This window comes from Pelobates fuscus, chromosome 3 (assembly GCF_036172605.1).
Source record: "Pelobates fuscus isolate aPelFus1 chromosome 3, aPelFus1.pri, whole genome shotgun sequence".
NCBI classification, from domain to species: Eukaryota; Metazoa; Chordata; class Amphibia; order Anura; family Pelobatidae; genus Pelobates; species Pelobates fuscus.
In genome coordinates, this window is record NC_086319.1 from 263,113,618 (window position 1) to 263,140,546 (window position 26,929).

The 26,929-nt window shown below is 42.0% G+C and overlaps 1 protein-coding gene across 1 annotated transcript in view; it reads left to right on the forward strand.

Annotated features, from left to right (window-relative positions):
* The window catches only part of PEBP4 (phosphatidylethanolamine binding protein 4), a 190,104-nt gene that overhangs the window by 132,414 nt on the left and 30,761 nt on the right, over positions 1 to 26,929 (forward strand). Inside the window, exon 4 of the mRNA XM_063445506.1 lies at positions 1,520 to 1,618. Coding sequence (XP_063301576.1) covers positions 1,520 to 1,618 — 99 coding nt within the window. The remainder of the gene's footprint in view (positions 1 to 1,519; positions 1,619 to 26,929) is intronic.

Genomic DNA, 26,929 nt, shown 5'->3' on the forward strand with positions numbered 1-26,929 from the left:
TGTTCTTATGGAATATACATCTTCCATCATGGAACAAAGCACAAGAATATTTAGTAACACATATTCTTTTTGAAATTAAAATAGTAATAGCACGAAATTGGAAACCTACAAATTTCAATTGAACAGCTATATGCAATCAAATGTCCTACCAATATAACATGGAATGCAGTTTTTTCATAAAAAAGATACAATGGAAAAATATGAGAAATATTGGGAACCCTGGAAGAACTATATAATTATGCAACCCCATGACATACAAAATTAGTACATATAAACTACCTCTAACAATTCAATATAAATAATGAATCTTATATAGAGTTCCCCCTCCCCGAGGACTCCTAAGTATGAATGAAACATCTATGTAACAACACCTGTAATGTAGTTTATATTGTATCACTATTAATTCATATGCACTTAATACATATTACTAAAATTCTAAACTTATGGAAAATATACTTTTTTTATTTTTTTAAATTAAGAACTTATTAACAAAAACAGAAAGGTTAACGGTACTTTGATTGCTAGTATGTTTATTTATGTTCATATACATAAAAAAGAAACTGTTTATGCTGTATTTTTTAACATCATTCAGCACTATATATGTCATACTAAGATTTGTAAAATTGTGTTTCTCTTTTTAATTTTCCTGGGTTCCTGTTACATTTTGTTTAAAAAGTCACCCCTTTATCTTTGAAAATCTAATTAAAAATAACTCTATAAATGTAATGATGTTTTTTTATATTTGGATTTTTTTTCTTTGTCAAAATATTGTATGCAGATCGTAATCCTGCATCATGAACCATGAAATATTACACAGGAATCCATCTTTATCCTTTTATCTGAGGTTTCTCTCCATCTCTCTGTTTACATCCATATCCTGACCGCTCCTATAGAGAGATATCTTTGCTCTTCTCATTCACAGTTAGGAGGTGTTGAACAGATGGGTTCCCTTAATAGCTTTATTCAAACAATATGGAGTTTAACCCCTTCACAACAAGAGAAACAATATTATACAGTGTTGTCAGGGATTTGTGTACAGTAGAGACTCCAGTTTTACCCTTTAATACATTATCCCTATTTTTATTCTGCTCGATGTGTAGATCATTTTTTCACCTTCTATTGGTGTTCATTCTCTATATATCTTGCCACATGTTTGAAACCTTTTTGAATCGTTATGACAAATATTCTCCATGTCTGTATTAGTGGCAATTGTACAACGTGTTACTCTCTGTTCAGATCTATTTTATATGTTTTTTTTTTATAATGGTCTTTTATACTTGCCAACTCATCTTCCTTTTCTTGGGTGTACCAGTGCCACCTATTCTACATGAATTGTTTCAGAGTGCCAGCTCTTCTCTATCCATGTACATATATATATATATATATATATATATATATATATATATAATTACCTCTTGTTCTATCTTTGTTGTGTCTTTGTTGTCTATTTTTATTTGTGTTTGTACGTTTACTTAAATCTGTATTTCAATGTCTGTACTGACAATATCTCTATTTGTAGGGGGCTAAGTATACATTAATAATGGTGGACCCAGATGCCCCAAGCCGCTCTGACCCAAAATACAAATTCTGGAGGCACTGGCTGGTCACTGATATACCGGTGAGTATTATGGATCGCCTGTCAAATTAAAGTAGCCGTCATGATGCTGATTTAGAGCTCCTTGAACGTCTAATAAATGTTGTGCAGCTGAGGAGCAACCTTACTTGTTGTGTGAGTTGGTGGCTCTTGGGTGAGAGAGAGGGAAAAAAAGCGATAGCAAATGGATTGAACCACAACAGTAGTATGTGCCATTTGTGACTCAAAGCTGGACAGTGATTATGTGGAGTTCAACTCACACATCTTTCTAAGTACTCAGCAAGTTTGCAGTTATAAAGATAACAATTGTAAAGGGTATTAGTTATTAAGAGACCCACGGCATTCAAGACAATTCTATTAAAAAAAATTTATGTGTTTTACAAAAGCTAGATAATGGATTCTTAAAAAACAACAAGAAACCGAGAGAACATGGCCTTTATTTGTCCTTCTAACAAGTTAATGCTAATTACAATTGCTTCTAATTGACCCAACTTGCATTCATGAGCTTTTTTCACAACTGTGAATCAAGTAACTAGTGACAACACTCCTATTCTTTCTCTCCGTTGCATAGCATTGTATCCAGAGTTATTTTCTTTAACTGTGCCGCTCAGTTGACCATTCAATAATACAGTAGGGTTGTAGTCGTAGGAGTAAATTAGGCCCAACGAGGGAAACCTTTATATGGCTCAAAAACCATCTACTAAAGGGGCAGCAAGCACTTTTTAGTTTATTTTCTTAATGAATTAATTAAGCAAATCATGGTTGTGTGCAGGGATTTTTAGATGTGAGAATCAATTCACACAGAAACCTTGGCAAAGCTCTTGCCGAAATCTGGATTTTTGTGCATTCATTGTGTATGTACATGTATTGGAATTGGGCTGAACATGCTCACAATGACATCTTCAGTGCGCAGTCCATACAGCAAATGTACATACTGAGGGAATTACTGCTAGGTTTGGGTTGAATCTTCCTTGGAAAGCTATTGTATCCTGCTAAAGAGAACATGAATCAAAGTACATTTATTACAATCACATACAATAACTGCTGGGTTAAAGAGACACTCCATACCCAAAAATCACATTACAAAACGTGCAGATTTAGAAACTGACACTTTTATAAATTAATCTCATTACACTCCAAGTTCTCAATGTGTCAGCTGGTCCTGTTACTTCTATGGAGCTAAACTCAAGAGGCAGCAAATGCCCAGAGCATCTACCTTGCTAAGACTTCTCATTGAACTGCTTTGGGAAGTCTGTAATTGGACAGCCACAGAAAGTCTGTGCTGGGTTAGAAATGGAGGGCTTGCGAAAAGGCTTTTGCTTGCTGTTTTAGCTATACCCCCTGATGGAAAAATCCATAATTAAATGCATGCATCAATTCAAAAATTGTTAACATTAAATAAGAATGTTTCCAATGGAGTGTTTCTTTAAATACCCAGTTGTTTCAATGGAAGTATTAAAGGGATACTATAGGCATCAAAACATTGTTAGCTTAACCTCTTCCCAACGTTAGGGCATGCTATGCCGTCCCTTACGTTCGGGTCCTCTCTGCAGTTCAAATACTCACCCTCCTCGCTGGAACCGATCGGATACATTTTACTGATAACCCAGGCAGTCCCCCTGCAGCCAAACCTGCCAATCCAAGTCATGTGAGTGCTTTGACACCACGATCACATGACTCGGAATATTATTATTGACAGATTGCTTGCAGGGGGATTACCTGGGTTGTCAGGCAGATCTCCTTGCATATAACTAATAAATTAATATAATTATACATAAATAATATATAAAAATAAATTTAGAATCAATAAATATATATATATATACACACACACACAAAAATATTTTGACACCTGACCATTACACCAACAGGAACTTGTATGATATTGCATTCTAAATACATAGACACTAGGTAGCTGGTCCCCCATTTGTAGTTCTAACAGCTTCCACTCTTCTGGGAAGATTCTCCCCAAGATTTTGTTTCTGTGGGAATTTTTGCCCATTCATCCAGTAGAGCATTTTTGAGGTCAGGCATTGATTTTGGATGAGAAAGCCTCGCTCGCAATCTCCGTTCATCCCAAAGGTTGTTCTAAAGGGTTGAGGTCTGTGAGAGCCAGTCAAGTTCCTCCACACCAAACTCATTCTACCATGACTTTATGGATCTTGCTTTATGCACTGGGAGACAGTCTTGCTGGAATAGAAAAGGGCATACTCCAAACTGTTCCCACAAAGTTGGAAGCATAGCATTATCCAAAAATGTCTTGGTATGCTCAAGCATTAAGATTTCCCTTTCTTGGAAGTAAGGGACCTAGGTATCCCTGAAAAAGAGCCCCATACCCCTTTACAGTTGGCACAATACAGTTAGGCAAGTAACATTCTCCTGGCATCTGCTAAACCCAGACTTGCCCATCAAACTGCCAGAACACATTTCCACTGCTCCAAAGTCTAGTGGTGGCATGCTTTACACCATTGGATCCAAAGCTTGGCATTGTACTTGGTGATGTAAAGCTTGCATGCAGTTGCTTATCCATGGAAACGCATTCCATGAAATTCCCATTGAACAGCTTTTGTGCTGATATTAATTCCAGTGGAAGTTTGGAACTCCTCAGGTATGGAATCAACAGAGTGTTGCCAAATTATAGGCACCATGTGCCTTAGCACTGGGTGACCCCTCTCTGTGACTTTAAATGGTGTTCCGTTTTGTGAGTTTCTGCTGTTTCTAAATGCTTCTGCTTTCCAATAATATCACTTACAGTTGACCGTGGACTATCTAGCAGGGATGATATTTCAAGAACTGACTTGCAAAGCTGGCGTTTAATCACAGTACCACTCATGAATTCACTGAGCTCTTCAGACAGACCAATTTTTTTCACAAATGTTTGTAAATACAGACATCAAGGCTAGGTGCTTCATTTTATACATCAGTGGTAATGGGTATGATGTGAAACATCTGAATTCAATAATTAAGAGGTGTGTCTCAATACTTTTGTCCATATAGTGTGTGTTTTTATATATATATATATATATATATTTTTTTTTTTTTTTTTTTTCTAAATACAATTTATTTATTATTTACATATGTTTATATTTTATTAATTATGTATCAGGCGAACTGCCTAAAACCCAGGCAAAGATACCAGAAAATTTGCCAGTCCTATATTTGACCCTGTAACTCCAAAACTTCATAACACCTGTACATGGAGGTTTCTGTTGTACTTGTGTAACATCGTGGAACAGAAATATGAGTGTCTTAGAGCAGGAAAGCATATAATGACGATATTATCAGTGAGTACAGTTTCTGTTTGAAAAATTCAAAACATAAGTATGAACGATAACTTTGGCCAGGGTTTGAGAATAAGTGGCTACTAAAAAGACTGGATAAACCCCATTTTTGTAAATGGTTTGCCAAGATGGGGGTAATTCTCATGCCTGAGCTCCCACATGCAGAGCAGTAGAAAGGATGAGGCCAAGCTCATACTGAAATCCAGCAGCATGAACATGTAGTAGAAATACCTCGACTCTCTTTCCTGCTTAGTGCGCTCAGCCAATAATAGAGGGGCAGGGGGATATGCATCCATATCCCGCCCCATTGCTATACACATAGCAGATTGCTATGCAAACCTCAGGAGGAGCAAGTAAAAAATTACCAGAGAACGAGGGAAGCGCCTATTTGGACCATGACTAGGGAACACCATCAACGCCCCAATAAGGTAGTGTGCAATACCATGGTGGCGAGGGTCAAAATAAAATTTTTAAATATGTGGGCAATCTGATTTCATGGCAAGTGATGTAGGGGCTAATAGTGCTGTAGAAGCAATGTGCGGCAAAGCAGCCACAGTGGCAAATGATATGGGATAATCGTGGCACTTTGGAAAGTTTGATCATGCATGGCACTGGTAGTTTCATGTGGTTATGTGTTGAGTGATGGGATAGTGGAGCCTAAGGACAATATTCCCACCGGGCCTGGTGATTTCTGGTTACATGCTTTGTATGATTTGGCAGCACCTTGTAGGTTTTAACTTTATCAGCAGTCGAAATTTGCTGTTAAAGGACCACTGTAAGCACCCAAACCACTTCAGCTCAATGAAGTGGGCTGGGTGCCAGGTCCCCCTAGTTTTAACCCTGCAGCTGAAAACATAGCAGTTTCAGAGAAACTGCTATGTTTACACTGCATGGTTAATCCAGCCTCTAATGGCTGTCTCCCTGACAGCCTCTAGAGGCCGCTTCCGCGATTTACTCATGGAGTCCAGCGTCACATAAGATCCCCATAGAAAAGCATTGAGTAATGCTTTACTAAAAGTGGGTTTGAATCCGTGCACGCCTCTGGCCGCGCATGCACATTCGGCTCCACTCGGTAGCTGACGTCGGTGGGGGAGGAGAGGTCACCAGTGCAGAGGGAGCCCATCGCTGGATGAAGGTAAGTGGCTGAAGGGGTTTTAACCTCTTCAGCGCTGAGCAGGGCTCGAGTACTGCAGGAACGCATGCGAACAGCCGTTCTCGTTAGTTGTCCTGCAGGACTTGTTTGATTTGTTAGCCTCGGGGCAGGCAGCCGGTTAAAGTCCAGGCGGTCGGCGAGGGAGTGCTGATTTGTGAGCTCTCCCTATTACGCTCCGCATAGTGATGCCGGGAGCCAGAATATGACGTCATATTCCGGCTTCTGGCATCACTTTACGGCACACAAGGGAGCTGAGCAGGGAAAGCTCACAAATCAGCGCTGCCTTGCCGCCCATCTGGACTTCAACAGCCCGCCTGCCTACATGCCCACACAGCCCGGCCAGCAGCCCCACTGGACCCCAGGTAAAAAATCCACAGAGCTCTCCCAAATGTAGGGAGGCTGTGTGGATTTTAAAAAATAATCTGGAAATGTGTGTGTAATGTTCGTGTGTCTGGCTGTCAGTGCATGTGTGTGTGTGTGTGTGTGTGGTTGTCAGTGAGTCTGTGTGTGTATATCTGTCAGTGTGTGTCTGTCAGTGAATAAGTGTGTGTGTGTGTGTGTGTGTGTGTCAGTGTGTCTTTCTGTCAGTGATCCCCCCTACCCACTCACAGCCCCCCTACCCACTCACAGCCCCCCTTCCCACTTCACAGCCCCCCTTCCCACTTCACAGCCCCCCTTCCCACTTCACAGCCCCCCTACCCACCTCACAGGCCCCCTAACAACTCACAGTCCCCCTACCCACCTTACAGAACCCCTACCTACTAACAGTCCCTCTACCCACCATACAGACCCCTATCCACCTCAAATCCCCCTACCCTATCACAGCCCCACTACCTTTCCACATCCTCTCTACCTTTTCACAGCTCATCTACCTTTTCACAGCCCATCTACCTTCTCACAACCCCCCACCCTCTCACACCTTGTCTCCCCATAAACCCTGTCACAGCCCCCTCACACACCATGTCACCTCTCCACACACACACACCCTGTCACTCCCCCCATACACACACCCTGTCGTCTCCCCACACACTCTGTCAACCTCCCACACACAAACACACACTCTATTATCATCATACACACACTGACAACCCCTCCATATAATATCACCATCCCCAATCACTTTCAGCCCCCACACACTGTCACTCCTTCGCCCAGCTATATATATGCATATGAGCGTATAATTTTTTTTGTTGGGGGGGGGGGGGGGGGGGGTTGATCTTCCCACACCTTTTCCCCCAGGACTTAATCCCTGGCGCCGAGGGACGGGGGCTCTCCAAGCGGCTATAATGCCAGAAAAACGGGTTTGTTTTCCTGGCACTATAGGATCCCTTTAAAGACAATTAAAATTGTTTGACAGAGATATATATATATATATATATATATTCAAGTCTATTACTTACATTTGAGTTACTCATACTAAGTTGCATATCTTTGATTCTTATGTAACTGAAATCAAGTTATAATATAATTAATGTCCTTGTTATTTATTATCTACTTTCCTTAACCCCTTAACGACCGCTGACGGTTCAGGACCGTCAGCGGTAAAACGTGCGTTTGGACCGCTGACGGTCCTGAACCGTCATAACGGTTTTGGGCTACTTACCTGATCGCCGTCGGTCCCACGGCGGCGATCAGCTCTCCTCCCGGTCCAGGGGGGTTGCCTGTCTGCCCGGGCAGTCCCCCCTCGGCAGATCAGGACCCCACGGCCATGTGATCACTCGATCACATGACCGCAATAGGGGTCTTTGTATCTGCCTGCAGGGGGACTGTCTGTGCTGACAGGCAGTCTCCCTGCAAGTGAAAAATCCAAAATAAAGTGTAAAAAAAAAAATCTGTGTAAAAAAAAAAATAATATGTGTATATATATGCTATATATACATGTATTATATCTATATATACCTATATATAATATATGTATATATATCATATATATAATGTCACACTAAGTGTATTTTTATATTTATATATACGTATATAATTATAAAAATACACTTATATTTAAATTACACACGAATATATACAATATATATAATAACTATATATATGGTATATATATATTATTATAAAATACAAATAATATGTTAATAAAAATAAATAACAAAAAATAAAAATAATTTTTAATAATTAAAAAAAAATTATATATATATATTCAGTTTTATTCTAACAGTATTTTGATATTGATATATATATATTTATATCAAAATACACTTAGAATGTAATGATATATATATCTATGTATAAATAAATAAATAAAAATAATACGAAATATACATATGTCCACATACATAATTACATAAATAATTTCATAAATATACACGTAGACGTCAAATATATAAATATGTATATATATTAAAATTCTACGTGCATATTTATGTAATATTTTTACCTAATTAAGTAATTTTAATGATTGCAATTTGAGGGACCTGCCTGCCAACCCAGGCCAAAAGTCCAGATAATTTAATTTGCTAGCACTGTGTTTAACCCTGTAACTTTCTATGACACCCTAAATCCTGTACATGGGGGTACTGTTTTACTCGGGAGACTTCGCTGAACACAAATATTAGTGTTTCAAAACAGTAAAACATATCACAGCGATGATATTGTCAGTGAAAGTGAAGTTTTTTGCATTTTTCACACACAAACAGCTCTTTCGCTGAGGATATTATTGCTGTGATATATTTTACTGTTCTGATACACTAATATTTGTGTTCAGCGAAGTCTCCTGAGTATAACAGTACCCCACATGTAGAGGTTTTATAGTGTTTGTGAAAGTTACAGGGTCAAATATAAGGCTTGATTTTACTTTTTTTTTTTTTATTGAAATTTGTCAGATTGGTTAGGTTGCCTTTGAGAGCGTATGGTAGCCAAGGAATGAGAATTAGCCCCATGATGGCATACCATTTGCAAAAGAAGACAACCCAAGGTATTGCAAATGGGGTATGTTCAGCTTTTTTTAGTAGCCACTTAGTCACAAACACCGGCCAAAGTTAGCGTTTTTTGCATTTTTAACACACAAACAAATATAAATGCTAACTTTGGCCAGTGTTTGTGACTAGGTGGCTACTAAAAAAAACTGGACATACCCCATTTTGAATACCCTGGGTTGTCTACTTTAAAAAATATGTACATGTTAGGTGTGTTTCAGGGATTTATGACAGATAACGGTGTAACAATGTCACTATTGATACATTTAAAATATATATATATTGAAACAGCAATTTCCTACTTGTATTTATAGGCCTATAACTTGCAAAAAAAAGCAATAAAGCATGTAAACACTGGGTGTTTTTAAACTCGGGACAAAATTTTGAATCTATTTAGCAGTTTTTTTCATTAGCTTTTGTAGATAAGTAAAAGATTTTTCAAGTAAAAGTCCAAAAACATGTTTTTTTTTTTATTTTTCACCATATTTTATTATTTTTTTTAAATACAATATATGACATAATATATATACTGGTATGTAAAGAAAGCCCTTCTTGTCGTGAAAAAAACAGTATATAACTTGTATGGGAACCGTAAATGAGAGAGCGGAAAATTACAGCTAAACACAAACACCACAAAAGTGTTAAAACTGCTCTGGTCCTTAACGTACAAACATCGCAAAAACAGGCCGGTCCTGAAGGGGTTAAAATAACCTATGTAAATATATAATCGGTTGGCACAATGTTTTGTACTTGCCTGGGCGCAAAAGGAGCTAGCTAAAGCTCTAGCCATACGGTCTTAACCCCTTAAGGACCAAACTTCTGGAATAAAAGGGAATCATGACATGTCACACATGTCATGTGTCCTTAAGGGGTTAAAGGCAACCTAGGCCCAGCAAACCAATCTAGCAAACTGAAATAGGCAAGACCTATATTTGGATCTGTAACTTTCCAAAAACCCATAAAACCGGTACATGGGAGATACTGTCATATAATAATAAAATCAGACATGAAAGTTCAGTTTTTGTGTGGAAACAATCCCTCTAGAAGAGTTACCACACTTCATACGTAGACTAGTGGCCTCCCTCCTGACGGCAAAACAAGCCAAATACTTCACATCCGACGGGTGTACAGGATTGCTAAGTCACCTCAGGACCCAGTTTCCGCATCCTACGACATTATCCGGCGATGCCAATCGATCTCGGACAAGATGGGTCTCTTACAGGCACTAAAGGGACAGTCTCCTTACAATTTTGAACAGTGCCAAATGTCTTTCTTTCTTTCAAGAATATACCAGAGCCACTTTGTGGAGGAAATCCATGCAACCCCTTTTGAAAATCCTACAAAATGACCTACAGATGGGCGACACCGAGATCAGTATGGGTCAGTAAGGAAGGGAAATCGCACAAGGCCACAGAACCAGCTGAAATCCCAGCCCTACTGAAAGCACTGGGCCTCCCCCAGCAAAGCACCCCAAACCAAGGACTGCCTCGCACTCCCGCACAAACGGTCACAGCCATACCCATGTTTGAGCCAGGAGAGATAAGAGGCCTGCAAACTAAAAGACCTAAGAATCAGGCCAACCTATTTATCTCTGTAAATGTGTTTGTCAGTTATGCAAGGTGGGAAAGCGACAACATCTCACCCGCTTTCTGCCAACGACACACACCCCAATGCCACCCCCCCTTTTTATAACCTCAGGGTAATGGGGTAAGACACGCAGGAGTACAAGGGGTTCCAGCCCCACTACCAGGGAAATAGGCCTACCTAGACGCAGTAAAAGGGCCGAGCCCCAAACCACATCACAGCCTCACCACTGACTCCCTACACATATACATACAATAAACTCTACACTAGGCACACACAGGAGCTATCATTCCTTCGCTAGGACCCAAACCAAAGCCGCTAACTCACCTCAAATACCAATCACTCGGTAACCAGCCCGCCCATTAGGAAACTGAGTAATTCAATAGACCGGAGCCACAACCCTCCGAAACTGCAGAGTAGTTAGCAACCCATAAGCTGGCGCCTGCACTACAGTCAATCTCTCAAGGAACTCAGAGAACAAGGCCCGACGACTTCCTTACACGAGCGGCCCCATCGCAGCTAGTATAGCGAAGAGATATTACCACATACGCTATATACACCGTTACAACCGAACAGCCCATCACACCAAAAATGTGCAATGTGAATGAATGCCAGGCTTGAGAATGTTGTATCGTTAAAATTGTGTTATGCCTACTATTGTTCATACTGCAATGGCAGAACTATTGTAACAAATATCTTGAATTGCACCAAAAATAAAGAATTTCAAAAATCAAAAGAATAAAAGTAGATGCATGTGTTTTTATTGAAAAGGGAGTGTTTATATTGCTTCCTAGGCACACTTCTAGTGGCAGTCACTCAGCTAGCCACTAGAGGTGCCTCCTGTGTCAGTGCTGCACAGCACTGAATGGAGGCGCTGGATGTCCCCATTAGAGATACATTGATTTAATGCATCTCTTTAAGTAGATGCTGATTGGCGCAGCACAGCTTTTTGTCATGCATGTGCATTAGCCTCCCAATGCTTTTTTTATTTTGTTTGATGATCTCCGCAGTGGAGGCAGAGCCAGCCGCAACAAGAGCGGTGCAACCTGGGGGAAAAGGTGAATAAAATCACCTTTTTACTGAGATCTAAGGGAGGCTGGAGGTCCCTAATAGTTAGTTTAATACTAACTAAAACTAACCTGACACTATACACTTTCTTTAAAGCAGCCTGAGTTTGTGTGAATCATGCCCCTGCAGTCTCACTGCTCAATTCTCTGCCATTTAGGAGTTAAATCACCTTTGTTTCTATTTATGCAGCCCTAGCCACACCACCCATGACTGTGATTCACACAGCCTGCATTAAAAACAGTTTCATGTTTAATCAGATGTTAACTTGCTTTAGAAGTTTGTATCTTCTTCTATGTAAATGTAACATTAATCACACACAGGCGACATTATGTATACTGTCTGAATGAGTATGTGTCATTGTGTGTATACTTTGTCTAAGTGTGTATAGCAGTATGTGATGTCTGTGTGTGATTGTGTGTGCAAGCTGTACATGCCATGTATAATAGAGGTGGATATCCTGGTTCCATTTCTCTCACCATTTTCCCAGGCTCTAGTAAGAGGAAAAAATAACAGCCTTTGCATTACCGCTATTTTTGCAATACTCCCACCAGTTAGGGAGCTAGGGTACTCTTAAAGGGAAACTGTAGGCACCCAGACCACTTCAGCTAATTGGAGTGGTCTTGGTGCTGTGTCCCTTTTGCAGAGAAACTACAATGTTTACATTGCAGCTCTAAGTCATCCTCTAGTGGCTGTCTACCAGACAGCCACGAGAGGGCTTTTGGAACCAAACAGACTTTTGGTCCGTTATCTCCTCACGGACCTCCAGTGCCAGATTTTCCTCATAGGAAAGCATTAAATAATGCTTTCCTATGGTGAGGTCTAATGTGCATGCGGCCATTGCCGCGTATGCGCATTAGGTCTCCTTCTGCTGGCTAACGTTGGCGGGGGCAGAGCCTGAAGATGTCCCTTAATTAGGTAAGTGGCTGAAGGAGTTTTATCCCCTTCAGCCCTACGGGGGGAGGTAGGGGGCAAGAGGGAGGGGGGACCTATTAGCCCTATAGTGCCAGGAAAACGGCTTTGGTTTCCTGGCACTATAGGATCCCTTTAAGAGCATTATGGGCCCTGGCTACACAACCACTCACAAGAATAAAAATGTAAGTTATCAATAAAATAATAAACTTATATTTATTGGTACCTCTTACAAAATAGGTGTTTAACCCTTTAAAAAAAAAACATGCTATACAGCAGAGACTATTCACACAAATGTTTGGACAATATAATATGAGCAACTGACATGGACTGTTAAAAAATATTAGGTGAACTTTATTATAGTTTTACGACTTCAAAAAATTATGTGTGTTACGGTAATTTTGTCTTGCTTATCAGATAACAACTGATACTGAGGTGATTAGTCCACCTAAGTGTTTTAAAAGGAAGTTTTGAAGGTACTGAATAAATCCCTTCAATTATATACTGAAAAGTTGGAAAGCCTATGGGGACCCTATACTCATGGGGCCTCTGGGCAACTGCCCAATGTGCCCATGCGTTAAGACGGCTCTGCAGAAAGCCTGAAATACCGGCCATATGGCAACCCTAATTAGTGGTCAGACTAAATTAATATTCACACTACTTAAAGGCTCACTGCTAGACTACCCATAATCTCTAGAGTATGTACTATTATATAATTGATTTACTTGGGTTTGGCCCAAGCTTTGTATTCTGTGATGTGTGGCCCACCTCTTTTGGACTGTTCTGCCTTTAATTTGGAGAATGACACATATTGTTCTTCCCACACTTTGAACTTTTGAACTTTTTCATGTAGCTCCCCCCAGCTACCCAATACACTGCATTTGTGTTTATGAAAGAATTACAGAATTATATCGTATTTAATGCATATATTTCATTGCAATCAGAAGTGTTTTTACTGTTGATCCTTGCGCTGCAAGCTACTCTTCCCCACAGAAGGCAATGCAGAGTGGCTGTGTTTATCATGTCTAATCAATTTCATGTTTGCAATGTTTTGGTTAGGTTTTAGAGATTTGGTGAGCACATAGGGTTGTATACTTATCATGCTATAGGTATATAGGCTGTCAATTTGACCCTGAATGCACAGTTTGGTAAACGCAAGCCTGTGAGTTGTTGGCAAAGAAAACAACAACTTTGGCTGAGCATAGTGTGAGTTGGTGTCCACCAACTGCCAGGAGTGCTGTTGCCCGATCTCTACTATAAAAAATTTGTAAAGCACATGCCTGATGGGAACAGCAGTTGCCATACCGTTTTGTCAGTGTTCAGAACACAATTCTGTATAGCTGTCCATTCAAGTTGCAGCATTGCTAAGGGAATTTCCAGCTGTGCAACCTAAAAGAAAGGATGTTTTAGTTTTGTCTTCCCCATGTGTGTAAGACATAAGGTGGAGGAGGAAATCTCACAGCTCTGACCTGACTCATCTCCCCCCCAAAAAGCAAGCCCACTGCCGTTACCAGGGCAACCACTGGGTTTGGAAATGCAGAGTGGGAAGGGTCTGGGAGGAGATCTAGGAGGCTGTGCCAAGAGATACTGAAGGAAGAGGGTGTATGAGAAAGTGAATAGCTGACGGTGTATATAGGCAGAGGTTTGAAAGGGTGGGGGCAAATTGCCCCTTAAATAAATTTTGACACTTTGAAACTCCTAATTTGATGTATGTTGCTCTTGTCACTTACACTACTTGCTGCTTTATTTCCCCTATTATTTATTTTTCCCCGGCCTCTCCTGTTCTCTCCCACGCCTGGTCTTCCTCCTGTTATTCTACTTTGTTACGTGTCTGAGTGGGAGATTCCTTCTCACACGTGGCCAGGGAGTGGGAGCGTGTGAGAGCTTCCCAGAGACACAGTTCACTGTTAATAATACAACCATGTTACACTGTGATCAGCATCACTTTATTTGGGACATTAGATAAAAAGCAGCACTTTATCTAGCTGTGGTATGACTGTCAAAGTATCCAAGTATCCATACTGAGCCAGTAATGGGTGTCTATTTTCCCAGGTTTCCTACATTGTAGCAAGGGACTTTCCATTACCAGCACTCTAGCTGGTGGAAATACAATGTATCACATGCAACCAACAGAAATGATGATGAGAGTTGTTTTCACTACAGCCACCAGATTGCTAAAGAGTGACTATCCTTCCTAGCTACAGCTGTGCTGAAAGTTCATTTTATTACAAACTTGGTGATCAGTATAGCATATTATTGTGTATACGTATCACAGGGAAATATGGTACAGTCATGGTTAAACTTTGTAATTAAAGCCAAATATGCTTAACAGTGGTATCTACTGAAGTTTAAAAATAGTAGGACACTAGTCTAAACCCCAGTAATTTGGCTCTGGCCTGTTACGCTCTACCCATTTAACCTCATGTAGTCAGCCTTTGAGGCAGTAAACATGTAGATGGTGGTTATGGTGCTTGGAGTGTACCTTTCTGTGATGCAGTTACCCAATGACAGCACTACAAGCCAATGCAATGCCAAAGGTTAATGTCAGAAATACTGTTGGAGAATACTGAGCATGCCTCACTGGACTATGCCAGGAATGGGACATTTTACAAATACCCCAAATCTTGACTTTATGGGATTCTATAGGCATCAAGTCAACCTTAGCTTATTGAAGCCGTTTTAGTTTTCCCTGGAGTCTCACTGTTCAATTACTTGCCATTTAGGAGTTAGATCACTTTTGTTTTTGTTTATGCAGCCCTAGCTACACTTCACCTGGCTGTGACTGACACAGCTTCATTTTCAATCAGATGTTAACTTGCTTTAGACGTTTTTGTCTCCTGATCTGTAAATTGCGCATTAATCACACACAGGAGGCTGTCATTACATTAGTACAATAAAGTCAGCAAGTGCTTGTAACAAAGAACATATGTATGCTGGATTTATTGGAGAATTAAAAAAGGAGAAGTGGGATGAATCCTTACCTCTTATGTCTTTAGTCAAGGTGGCACATTAGGCCTGATGTACTCTATGTTGATGTTCCTGGGATTAGCAGCCTGCCAAAGTGGTCTACGGACTTGATGGCCATAGCTCTCATGTTTGTTTTTTTTTTTTTTTACTAAACTGAGATATGTGTTGAACCGATAGAGTGCCAAAATTGTAACCAAAATAGCCAAGCTGGAAAAACAGTTGGAGAATATTTCCAATTCGGCTTTTTTTTATATGTTTATCTATTTTTTTATTTTATTAACCTAAAAGTTACAATTCATTTATCAGTTGTCTACAATTTCCAGTTCCATGAAATAAAAATGTTATCTCAATGATGGTAGACGTAATGGTATTTTAAAGAGGAACCATTCTTCCATTTGCAGTGACACTAAACTCCAACTAAATTCCAAACTGCCTGTCATGTGGTTTTACTAATTACATGATTTTGCTATTGCATGACGAAAAGTCATGATTTTAATAAAGACATGGAGGCGAGTATTTGCATATCCCTTTCTTTACTGTCCACAACAGCAGCAAAGAACATTAACAGAAATGAAAAAGCAAAGGTAGTGCATGCCTCACACATAGGCTATGTCCGGTATAATACCCTGGTCCGCCTTCCCATTTCCCTCTTTCTGAAGGTGCTACACGAAAAATTAACAAACGGAAGAACATAACATGTAGGTAACTCTCAATAAACGTAGGGCTTTAGTAACCCGCATAACTGTGAGTCCCATGGGAGCAAGTCCATAACTAGGCGATGATAAGCTGGTTCCACTGGAAAAGAAGGAGTGTTTAATCTGAGCGTGGCAGCTTGTCTCCGGCTGAATCGTGCGGATCCGGGTCAGGCTGTGAAAACATAAGCGACAGGAACCCAGAGGTTAAATTGGATCTTTGAACCATTATCAAGGCCGGAAGAGGCCGAATATATGTTATCACACCCTAGTGTTAGGCCAATGCCCTTGCATCCATAAGACAAAGTACAACATACATAAGTGCAAACAATTGCCCCACTTACCACCTACCCGTATCCTGACGTATGCAGATGATCTGGGTGGGAAAATTTGCAGAATAAAACCATCACATACTCACGCAAATTCCCAGTTGGGTGGGACAATACTCGCCTCCGTGTCTTTATTAAAATCATGACTTTTCGTCATGCAATAGCAAAATCATGTAATTTTATTACAAGACACGGAGGCTCGTATTTGCAAGTTTAACCCCTTAAGGACACATGACATGTGTGACATGTCATGATTCCCTTTTATTCCAGAAGTTTGGTCCTTAAGGGGTTAAAGCTGGTCCACCACTGCCGTAAACAGGTGAGTAGTCGGGCGAAAGTAATATTCTCGGAATGTCGAGTCTCTTGACCAATCAGCCATCTTCATAAGGTCCTCCAGGCGTGCTCCGGATGTGATAACTGCGGAGGCCGAGGCGCTCCTTACGGAATGAGCCCCGAAGATGGAGGTATCAATACCTGCTGTGCCGAGTAGCCATTTCAACCAACGGGGGAGAGTAGTGCTTACCACCGGTTTAAAGGGTGGACGGAGTGAAAGGAAGAGCTGGGATGTCGTGGCCACCCGGCGAGTACAAGTGCGGTCCTCGTATTCTCTTATGCACGCCACCGGGCACAGTGCTGGTGTAGACGGGAAAGCCGGGTACGATACCGATCTAATAGATGTTTTGGTCCGTCTATTGATAGTAAACGTTACCCCGTCCGGGGTGTATGATCTAGCGTCGAGGTCCAAAGATATTAGGCAAAGGAGGCAAACTAATTTGGCCGATAATTGGCGTATGGAGAGATCCGGATTCGGAGGCCAGGTGAGAAGGAAGGACAAAACAGTGGAAACGTCCCAAGTGGAGGAGTAGCGGGGCCTGGGTGGACGGGAAATTCTGGAGCCCTTGAGGAGTCTGCACACTAGTGGGTGTTGACCGGCTGGGTTTCCGTCCAAGCCTTGGTGTGTCGAGGAGATCGCCGATCTGTATAAATTGATAGTACGGTATGCCTTCCCTTCCTCAAAGAAGGATGTCAGGATGTCCAGAATGAAGGTCACAGGGGCTGAAACGGGATCCACGTTCCCAGCCATGCACCAGCTAGCCCAAGTTCTCCAGGCTGACCCATATGCTAATCGAGTGCCCGGAGCCCATGCATCCGCCAATAGTCGTCGAGTAGAGTCCGAAACACCTCGGATCTCCCAGGGTCCCCTGAAATGCGCCAGGCCAGTAGACTGAGAGAGGCATCCACCAGGAGGGGGGGTGACAATCGCCTGACGGGTTCCGAAGAAGGTCCTGGAAGGTTGGCAGCAATCTGGGATGATCCGCCGCCATCTCCAATAGTTGTGGGAACCATGACTGTGTCCCCCAGAAAGGAGTGACGAGGACTAGTTCGGCCCGCTGGCGGCGGGTCTGGATGAGGGTGCGGGGGATCATCGAGAATGGGGGAAACGCATACAGTGGGGCTTCTTTCCAATCCTGCAAGAAGGCATCCACGGCTTCTGTCGATGGGTCTGGTCTCCAGCTGAAGAAACGCGGGAGCTGGGCGTTGAGTCGGGATGCGAAAAGGTCTATAGCAAAAGGACCCCACAGAGATCATTTAGTGGAGAACACCTCCACGTCCAGCTTCCAGTCGCTGGTGTCCAAGAGATAGCGTGAACTCCAGTCCGCCTGGACATTGTGCAGCCCCGGAAAGTATTCCGCTTGAACCATCAAGTTCCGTTCCACACAGAATTCCCAGAAGTCTTTCGCTAGTCCGGCTAGGAGCGCCGATTGGGTACCACCCATGTGATTGATGTACCGCACTGCTGAGACATTGTCCATGCGGAGGCGAATACATCCATGTGCCTGACCTTTCGCGAAGCTGCGGATCGCGAAGGAGCCCGCCAAGAGTTCCAAGGCATTGATGTGTAACCGGGCTTCGTTTTCCGACCAGCGGCCTCCCGTAGAGACGCCTGCGAAGTGAGCGCCCCATCCCTGTAGGCTCGCATCCGATTCTATGGTAAACTCCGGGAGGGAGCCAAAAATCGCCTTGCCATTCCAAGCAGACAGATTAAGAATCCACCAGCGGATTTCGTCTTTTGTCTCTCTGTCTAGAGTCACCAGGTCCGCGTAGGACGCGCCCTCCCGTAGGTGTGCGATCTTGAGTCACTGTAGGGCTCTGTAATGTAGAGGGGCAGGAAATACTGCCTGGATGGAGGAGGCTAGGAGGCCGATCAAGCGAGCTAATTGTCGTAATGTGAGTGGTGGTTGGATGAGTGCCCTGCGCAGCTCCTTGCAGATCGCACAAACCTTGCTCGTAGGCAGGCTCAAGGATTCTTGTACGGAGTCCACCAGAAATCCTAGGAATTCTATCCATGTTGTAGGGGTCAGACGGGATTTCTCCCAGTTGATGATGAACCCTAGACGGGAGAGGAGATCTACTGCCAGTTTGATGTGTCGTATGAGGACCTGTTGAGCCTGAGCCATGAGTAGGATGTCTAGATAGACGATAAGTCTTATGCCTCAACTGCGCAGCCAGGCCATCGCCGGGCAGAGGAGCTTGGTGAAGCACCAAGGGGCCGATGAGAGGCCAAAGGGGAGGCAGGTAAAACGCCAGGTCTTGTTGCGCCATTGGAAGCATAAAAGGTCCCGAGATGTTTCTGCCACTGGGACTGTAAGATAGGCATCCTTGAGATCTAATTTCGCCAACCAATCTCCGTGCAGGGGTAGGTCTCTCAGGAGATGTATACCCTCCATCTTGAAATGACGATACTTTACCAAGGTGTTGAGGGAGCGCAGGTTTATAATCGGGCGCATAAGGCCACCTTTTTTCTCCACGAGAAAGACATTGCTTAGGACCCCTGCGTTGCCCATGGGTGCCTGTTCTATCGCCCTCTTGTCTAGGAGGTCGAGCAGTTCCTCGTTGATCAACATGTGATCGCGCAGAGAGAGGCAAAGTGGTCTGGGGGAGGGGATACTTACCGGATCCCCCACAGGCTCTATGTGAAACCCCCGTATTGTATTGAGCACCCAAGTGTCGAACGTCTGGTCCGACCATGCTGGGGAAAAATGTTGGAGTCTGCCCCCTATACAAACATGAGAAGAACATAGATGTGTGTACAGAGTTTGAGGTTTGTAAAGACTCGCCGTAAGGTCGTCTTGAGCCGGTGTATCCCCGGAAGCCTCTTGAGCGCCATTGCCGGCCGCGGGACGGGAAGAATGGAGATCGGCCCCTTGTGTCGTGATAGGTGGGGCGTTGGGTAATGGAGCCTCGTCCCGTGCCTCGGGACTGGAAATAATTCCGGCCGGCCAGACTGCTCCTAGATCTGCCGGCCCTGGTAGAGACCTGTCCCTGAAATTCCTTCCTTATAGAGGTTTGTGCCTTATCGAGGGCAGTGAACGTGCCCACGTAAGGGCCCAAATCTTTAATAAATGAGTCCCCAAACAGAAGGCCCTGGGCATCTTTACCGGCTTCCGTGAGGGCCAAGTTGGCTAATTTTGGATCAATTTTGAATAATATGGCTTTACGCCGTTCAATTGATAGGGAGGTATTCACACTCCCGGCAATGCATATTGCTCTTTGGACCCAGCCACGAAGGTCATCGGGGTCAACCATGCGGTGTTCCGCTTTGGCGTCTTCCGCCAGGTCAAACAGCTAGGCCAAGGGGCCAAATATGTCCAATTGTTTGTCTTGGCAGGCATGCAGGGCTGAGTCTAAACCCTTGCGTGGGTTCCAGCCCAGTTTGGTTAGATATTGGATCATTTTAGGGTCCACCTCTGGGGTGTCGCACACTTTATTGGGGACTATCTGGGGCGTTCTGCCCTAAGTTTGTTTCTTGCAGTGGTCTGGGGGAGGGGATACTTACCGGATCCCCCACAAGCTCTATGTGAAACCCCCGTATTGTATTGAGCACCCAAGTGTCGGACGTCAGGTCCGACCATGCTGGGGAAAAATGTTGGAGTCTGCCCCCTACACAAACATGAGAAGAAAATAGATGTGTGTACAGAGTTTGAGGTTTGTAAAGACTCACCGTAAGGTCGTCTTGAGCCGGTGTATCCCCGGAAGCCTCTTGAGCGCCATTGCCGGCCGCGGGACGGGAAGAATGGAGATCGGCCCCTTGTGTCGTGATAGGTGGGGGATGGGAGGGGGAGATAGACATATTAGGTTTAGGCATAGTAATAACAATGCTAGGAATAAAGTCAGTGAGAGTAATTCACCCAAACTGACGGCTAAAATAATAACAGAGTATTGCAAAGTCTAAAATCAAATTGGGGAAAGGTATTTTAAAATGCTGACAGAAAAAAAGACAGAGACTCTCACCAGGGCCCAGACCGTTGGTATGAGAAAGCAGGTCCCAAAGGGGAGGGGAAACTGAATGGTCACTATGCTGACCAGAAAAAGAGCGGGAAATAAAACTCCCAAATTAACACACTAAATAGATACAAAGCGTGTATGTATGGTGAATGAAGAGGCGAACGGCTGTTCGCATAAAATATTCGAATAAACTATTCGTCTAATGCGAGGGAAAGAACAAGGAAGAACTGCCGAACAGAAAAACTGCCAAAGTTTCTTCAAATGAACCGAACTAACGGCCGTAAGCTAACGAATTGCCAATGGGGAAGTGTATAGAAGACCCCGGCGTTCGTGCGAGGAAACGCACGAATGTAGGGATCACCCAGGGAACATGGAGACAGAAGTACCCGGGAGAAAATGGCGCCCAAGCGCTGAACAGGGACCAGAAAACAGGTATAGAGTCTGATGATATAGATATGGGTGGAAAAATCTACCCTGGATGAGTGGAAAAAATGGTTGATTTAATTGTGGTCTCAGAATATAATAATATGGTATGAAGAAGTCCTCAACTGGTAAATTAGCTCCCCATTAGAGCTCTGAAACAGTAAAACTTAGTATAAGGGGAATTAACCCTAAACGTACCAGGAGATCTTCTAACCATAAAGGGGAAACAGCAGTACTGGTCCAGAAATGAACCCAATACGTTACCACACACTGGAGTATGTAAACTCTCTATACGTCTCCCAATCTCAAATTTGTGATAGGTTAAACAAGCCAAAAACTAAGCCAAAAGATGGATAGAAAAAAATAAATATAAATAAAAAAAAATATACGGTATATAAAAAAAAATAATAAAAAATAAAAATAAAATAAAATAAAAATAAAAAATAAAAATTGAGATAAAATTATTCTAAATCCATGTACTGAGTACAAACTGGTGCAAATGAGTGTAACAGTGGATGTGGACTCCAGCAACAAAGTGTATATGCGTTCAGCTGTACTGTGATACTGTCTGTAATACTGAGTCTGTATGATAACAGACAAACACAGAAATATAATCTAATGTTTTGCAGTGTTGACTACTGCTCAGACATTAAGTTACTGGCATAAATCTAGAATGATATATATAAGTGTCCTCTAGTACTTTGTAGCTTCAAAAAACAGCCGTTTTTTTCAGTAAAAAAAAACTATAAAATTTATTATAACAGCATCATCAATGGTAGAAAAAATGAATGAAAACGTGATACATAGTATATATATATAAAAAAATCGATTGGTATATTTACAGAGTCCTTTGGGATAAGCAGAATCCAATTAAAGTGGTTGCTCACTGAACCTCTGGCCGGTCAAGAGGTAACGGTGGGGAAAAAAAGCCGGGAAGTTAGTTTTCAAAATCTTCGCGTGCGTCTCACTCTGTGTTGGTCTGCGTTCCCCTGGATCTCTATGAAAATGCGGCTCCTGCCGAAAATTGCCTTACGCGTTTCGTGACTGAATGATGTCACTTCATCAGAGGCTCATCAGAGTCTGATGAGATAAGAGAGGAGGTAATTTTTCTCACATGGAGTAAAGGGGTTGCCCATAGGTGATTATGAGGGCACCCCAACGGTCTGGGAGCCTGGGAGTAAGAACAACAAACTAATAGTTCAGCCAAAAGAAAATAAATTAAACAGGATGTAAGGAAAATTAATAATATTATCAAAGTATAGTAATGAGAAAATTAAAATTAAACAGGATGTAAGGTAAGTTAATAATATCATAGAGTATAATAAAAGGTACTTATCTGACGTGGAGCAGCAAAGAATGAGGGAAATGGGAAGGCGGACCAGGGTATTATACTGGACATAAGGGGCGTGGCCTATGTGTGAGGCATGCACTACCTTTGCTTTGCATTTCTGTTAATGTTCTTTGCTGCTGTTGTGGACAGTAAAGAAAGGGATATGCAAATACGAGCCTCCGTGTCTTGTAATAAAATCCATAATTTTCAAAACATTTACTGGTCTTTACCATGTCTTGGAAACAAGTTTACATTCTTCACTTTCTTAAAAATTATCACCCAAAACTAATTGTTTGAGGATCCCAAACCGGACCTAATGTTGAAATGCAAAATGTCTTAATTATGGTAGATTTATCAAAGTGTCATGTTCTAAAAAATGATGCAAAGTAATCTGTGTAAACCGGCTTAAATCATTAAAAAAGAGATTATCAGTGTGTATATGTATATGCACAGTAACTCAAATACACAAGGCTGTCACTGCTTACAATAGAGGGGTTTCCCTGAATGCGCACCCACACACCTAGCGACAGGAATACCCTCCATATAGGGCACAGCTATATCTCACATTCTGCCCCCTCAGCCAGTGTTTCTCTCCCACACTGCTCTCCCGTGTATCATCATTCTCAATCTGTCTCACACACTTTTATCTTTACTTTTTTTTTTGCTCCGAGTTATTTCTCTTCTTTTTTTTTTTTTTTTTCTTCAATATCTGAATATTGTAACAGTATCTCACAAAGAGGGCCAGACTGTTACAATCCAGCTGCAATGAACCAGTAGTTCTGTTAAATGCTGGCTGAGCATGATAGGTATTATTTAAAGCAGCTGGTATTTCAGTTTCCCTCCCTCTGTATTTGCATGGTTTTCACAAGTCCATGAATTGTCAGAAATTGATTTGTCACACTGAAGATTTTAGGCAAAAATAGCACAGCTGAGAAATAAGAGGGTTGTAAAAGTATTAGCGTGTTAGAATTATAGGCTTACAAAACTGCAATTCTCTGGTTACGTAAAGCATCATAACCTCTTCAGTCTGCTGTAATGGTTATATGCCAGGCGCACTTTGGCTCCATTTCCTGGTAATGGGGAAAACCATTTTGCAACTGTGTGCCTTGTTACCTGGGTCCCTGCCACACACCAACTAACCTTCAGTTGCCAGAGAAGACTTCAGGCTTCTGCATTGGTGCAGAAGACACAAGTCAATCCTGCTGAGCATTCATTGGCAGAGAATGTCAACTGACCGCTCTCAGCCAGTGAACGCAATTCTGGGCATAGGAATATGCACAGAATTATTGACATTAGCCAGCCCAGAACTTCGGGCAGGTTAAGGTCATTCCACTGATGTGGCTGAAAGTGAAGTTACACCTCTAGCAGCAGAGGAGTTATATTTCGAATGTGCAGTGTTTCAAAGCGAAACGCTGCAGATACAGACTCCAGGCACCATGACTACTTCACTACTTAAAATCACTAAAGTGCTTATGGTGCTTGGAATAACCTTTTAATTTCCACATAGTCAATAATAGTGTAAGTCTGCTTTGTCATTTCTTTTCTTTGTTTTTTATGTATGAATCCACTGTCTAACTTTTACACAAGTCTGGCGTCATTCATTCCCAGGTAGATCAGAAATAGAAATGTTGTGTGCCCTGAAACATCAGAGAACAAGAAGGAGGAACCTTGTCACTGTCACTGGTGCAGAGTTTTGATGCCTGGTGCAGTAGTGCTAAGAGAGCATGCTATAGTGTTACTTTACTTCTTCTACAATATCTGTAGATAGCATATAGATATTTTGGTTATGTAGATGCATAGGGTGTCCAACTTTCTGCCACGTTTTGGAAAAGTTCAGCAGATGGAAAGGCAAGATTTCAATGGAAAGAAGACATTTAGTTGCTGTTTGTAAAGATATAACTGCAGTTGTTTAGTCCTTTGTAATGCTGGGCAATCCACTGATTACTTGCTCTATTTAAAATCAGTATTGGTTTCATAAGGGTACTGGTTTCTGTGAGGCATGGTTGTGCATCAGTATTAACAAGTAAAATCATATATAAGGAGATTTATATAAGACAATTGAGAAATACATTTTCAATAGATTTTAAATTTGACGTAGTAGAAACAAAGTCTGGTAAAGAATGTAAAAATGCCTATGATGGCAGATGGCCATCACAAATAACACATAATTGACACTTTGATAGACAGCAGAATGAACAGACTAGATTGGCCAATATGTTCTAATCTTCTGTCATAATATAGGTTTTTATGTAATGTTTATATACCAATAAATAAAACATTTAATTAGGAGTATGAGTATTTATATTTAATTTATTAGGTCAATTCAAAATTAGGTCAGACAAAGTACAGCTTCTCTCCAAGTAAAAAGCCAGTTTTTAACAGGAATAACTTGGATAATGTACAACGTGGGATTAAATGTACCTGTTTACCTTGGAAACAGAAGAATCCATAATTAGACTGGTTAGCCTATTTGTATGAATAAGTGCAAATTTTCCCTCTTTATATGTCGACTCCACCAGGAGTGTCTGTCATGTAATAATAAGGTAAACTATTGTTCAAATTTTTGTGTTAATACAGTATTGTTCGTATCCAAGAGTGTCACATACAATATATTTTAATTTGTTTTAGTTGAGTTTCCACTTACAGTTTTACCAACAAAACAAGAAGAAATGAAAAAAGATGGGGGGGGGGGAGGGGGATTTGTCATCCCAATTTACCAAACCACAACATTTACAGACAATGCATTGATTTGTCTCGTTGCCCCATACAGTTACTCTTACATGAAATATTTTTTGGTAGCTGTCTGACAGTCGCTATTGAGTACAGTTCTGATGGCTATCTACCTTACCCATGTCGGTTTGTGTTCAAACCGCTAGTTAGGGTGTGCCCATCTCCATGCGTCCTAGGCCCTCCAGACTGCCCTGGTCGTTTCGGTAGGTGGGCATATGTTGGTGAAACGTGGGTCATAGATTTTTTGGTTATCTAACTCAGAGAGGACCATCTCTAAATATGGGGTATGACTAGATTTCCATTCTCTTGCGATTACGCGTTGAGCTGTGAGGAGAAGGTGATAGGCAATTTTTCAAGTATGTGGCGGTGTCCCCGGAGGGACTGAAAGGAGTAAGTATGTGCATGGGTCGTATTGTAGTTTGGTGTGTGTGTGAATCCTATTGGCACCGTGCGTATGGCCTCCCAGAAGGGTTGGATCTGTGGACATTGCCACCAGATGTGTAGGACGGTACCTATATGGGAGGTGCATCTCAAGCACCTCGGGGAGCTGGATGGGAAGAGTTTATGCAATCTCACCGGTACTAAGTACCATATGTATATCATTTTCGTATTTTGTTCTAGAAAGGTGGCTGATTTGACCAATTTCTTTGGAGAGACAACTATGTCTTTCCATTGCTGCTGAGAGATCTCCTCTTCAAGGTCGAGTGTCCACTGCTTCGCAGGTGTGGCATCGGGTAGTGGCGTGTAATCTAGGAGTAACCTGTAACACATGGATAGCGTCTTGCAGGACCTAGGCAGTCTTTTGTTAATACATATCTGTTCCCATAGGGTAAAGGTTGGCATGCCTGTATGGTGCGGTGTGGGGTCCCTCATATTTGTGCAGAAAGTATTGGAGTTGTCTATAAAAGAAGTGTGACGTATGTGGAATACCGTGTTCTAATTGTAGTGTGGCGAAGTCTGTGAGCGTTGCTCCCGTGTAGAAGTGGGTTAAGTGCTGGAGGCCTTTCTCGTGCCATGGTCTAGCATGGAACGTGGGAATGCAGTATGTTAGGGTCCATGTGAGTGTGGCCTTAGAGATTTGAGAGTTAGTGCTCAGTTTAGCCCTGTGCAAGTCCCACGTGTGAAATAGCAATGACACTTAATCGGGCATGTCGTGGATTGCTGGTCTGAGCAGTTTGGGTAGCCATAAGCTATGTGGGATTTCGTATGGCTCCAACAATCGTTTTTCTAAAGTCACCCATTGTGGAGGGGAATGGTCTAGAAAATGTGGCAGTGCGGTTTCTAGTATTGGTGCCTGGTAGTAGGAGTGCACATCTGGAACCGCCAGACCACCTTCTCTTAGTGGTGCTTTTAGCAGTTTCAGCGCCACTCCGGGTTTCCCTCCTGCCATAATGAACCTATTCATGTCTCTTTGGATAGTTTTGAAATAGGATTGGGAGATTTTTCGTGGAAGAGACCGAAAGATCTATTGTAACCTTGGGAGTACAGACATCTTTAGAGCTACTATTCTCTCAGTCCATGTAAGGAAGAGGGGACCCCAGGTATTTAAGGTTAACTTACACTCATTCCAAACTCTGATGTAGTTCCTTGTTATGAGGTCAACTGGTTTTCCCATGTATTTTATATGGTCTATCCTCCACTCAAAGGAATATGACTTG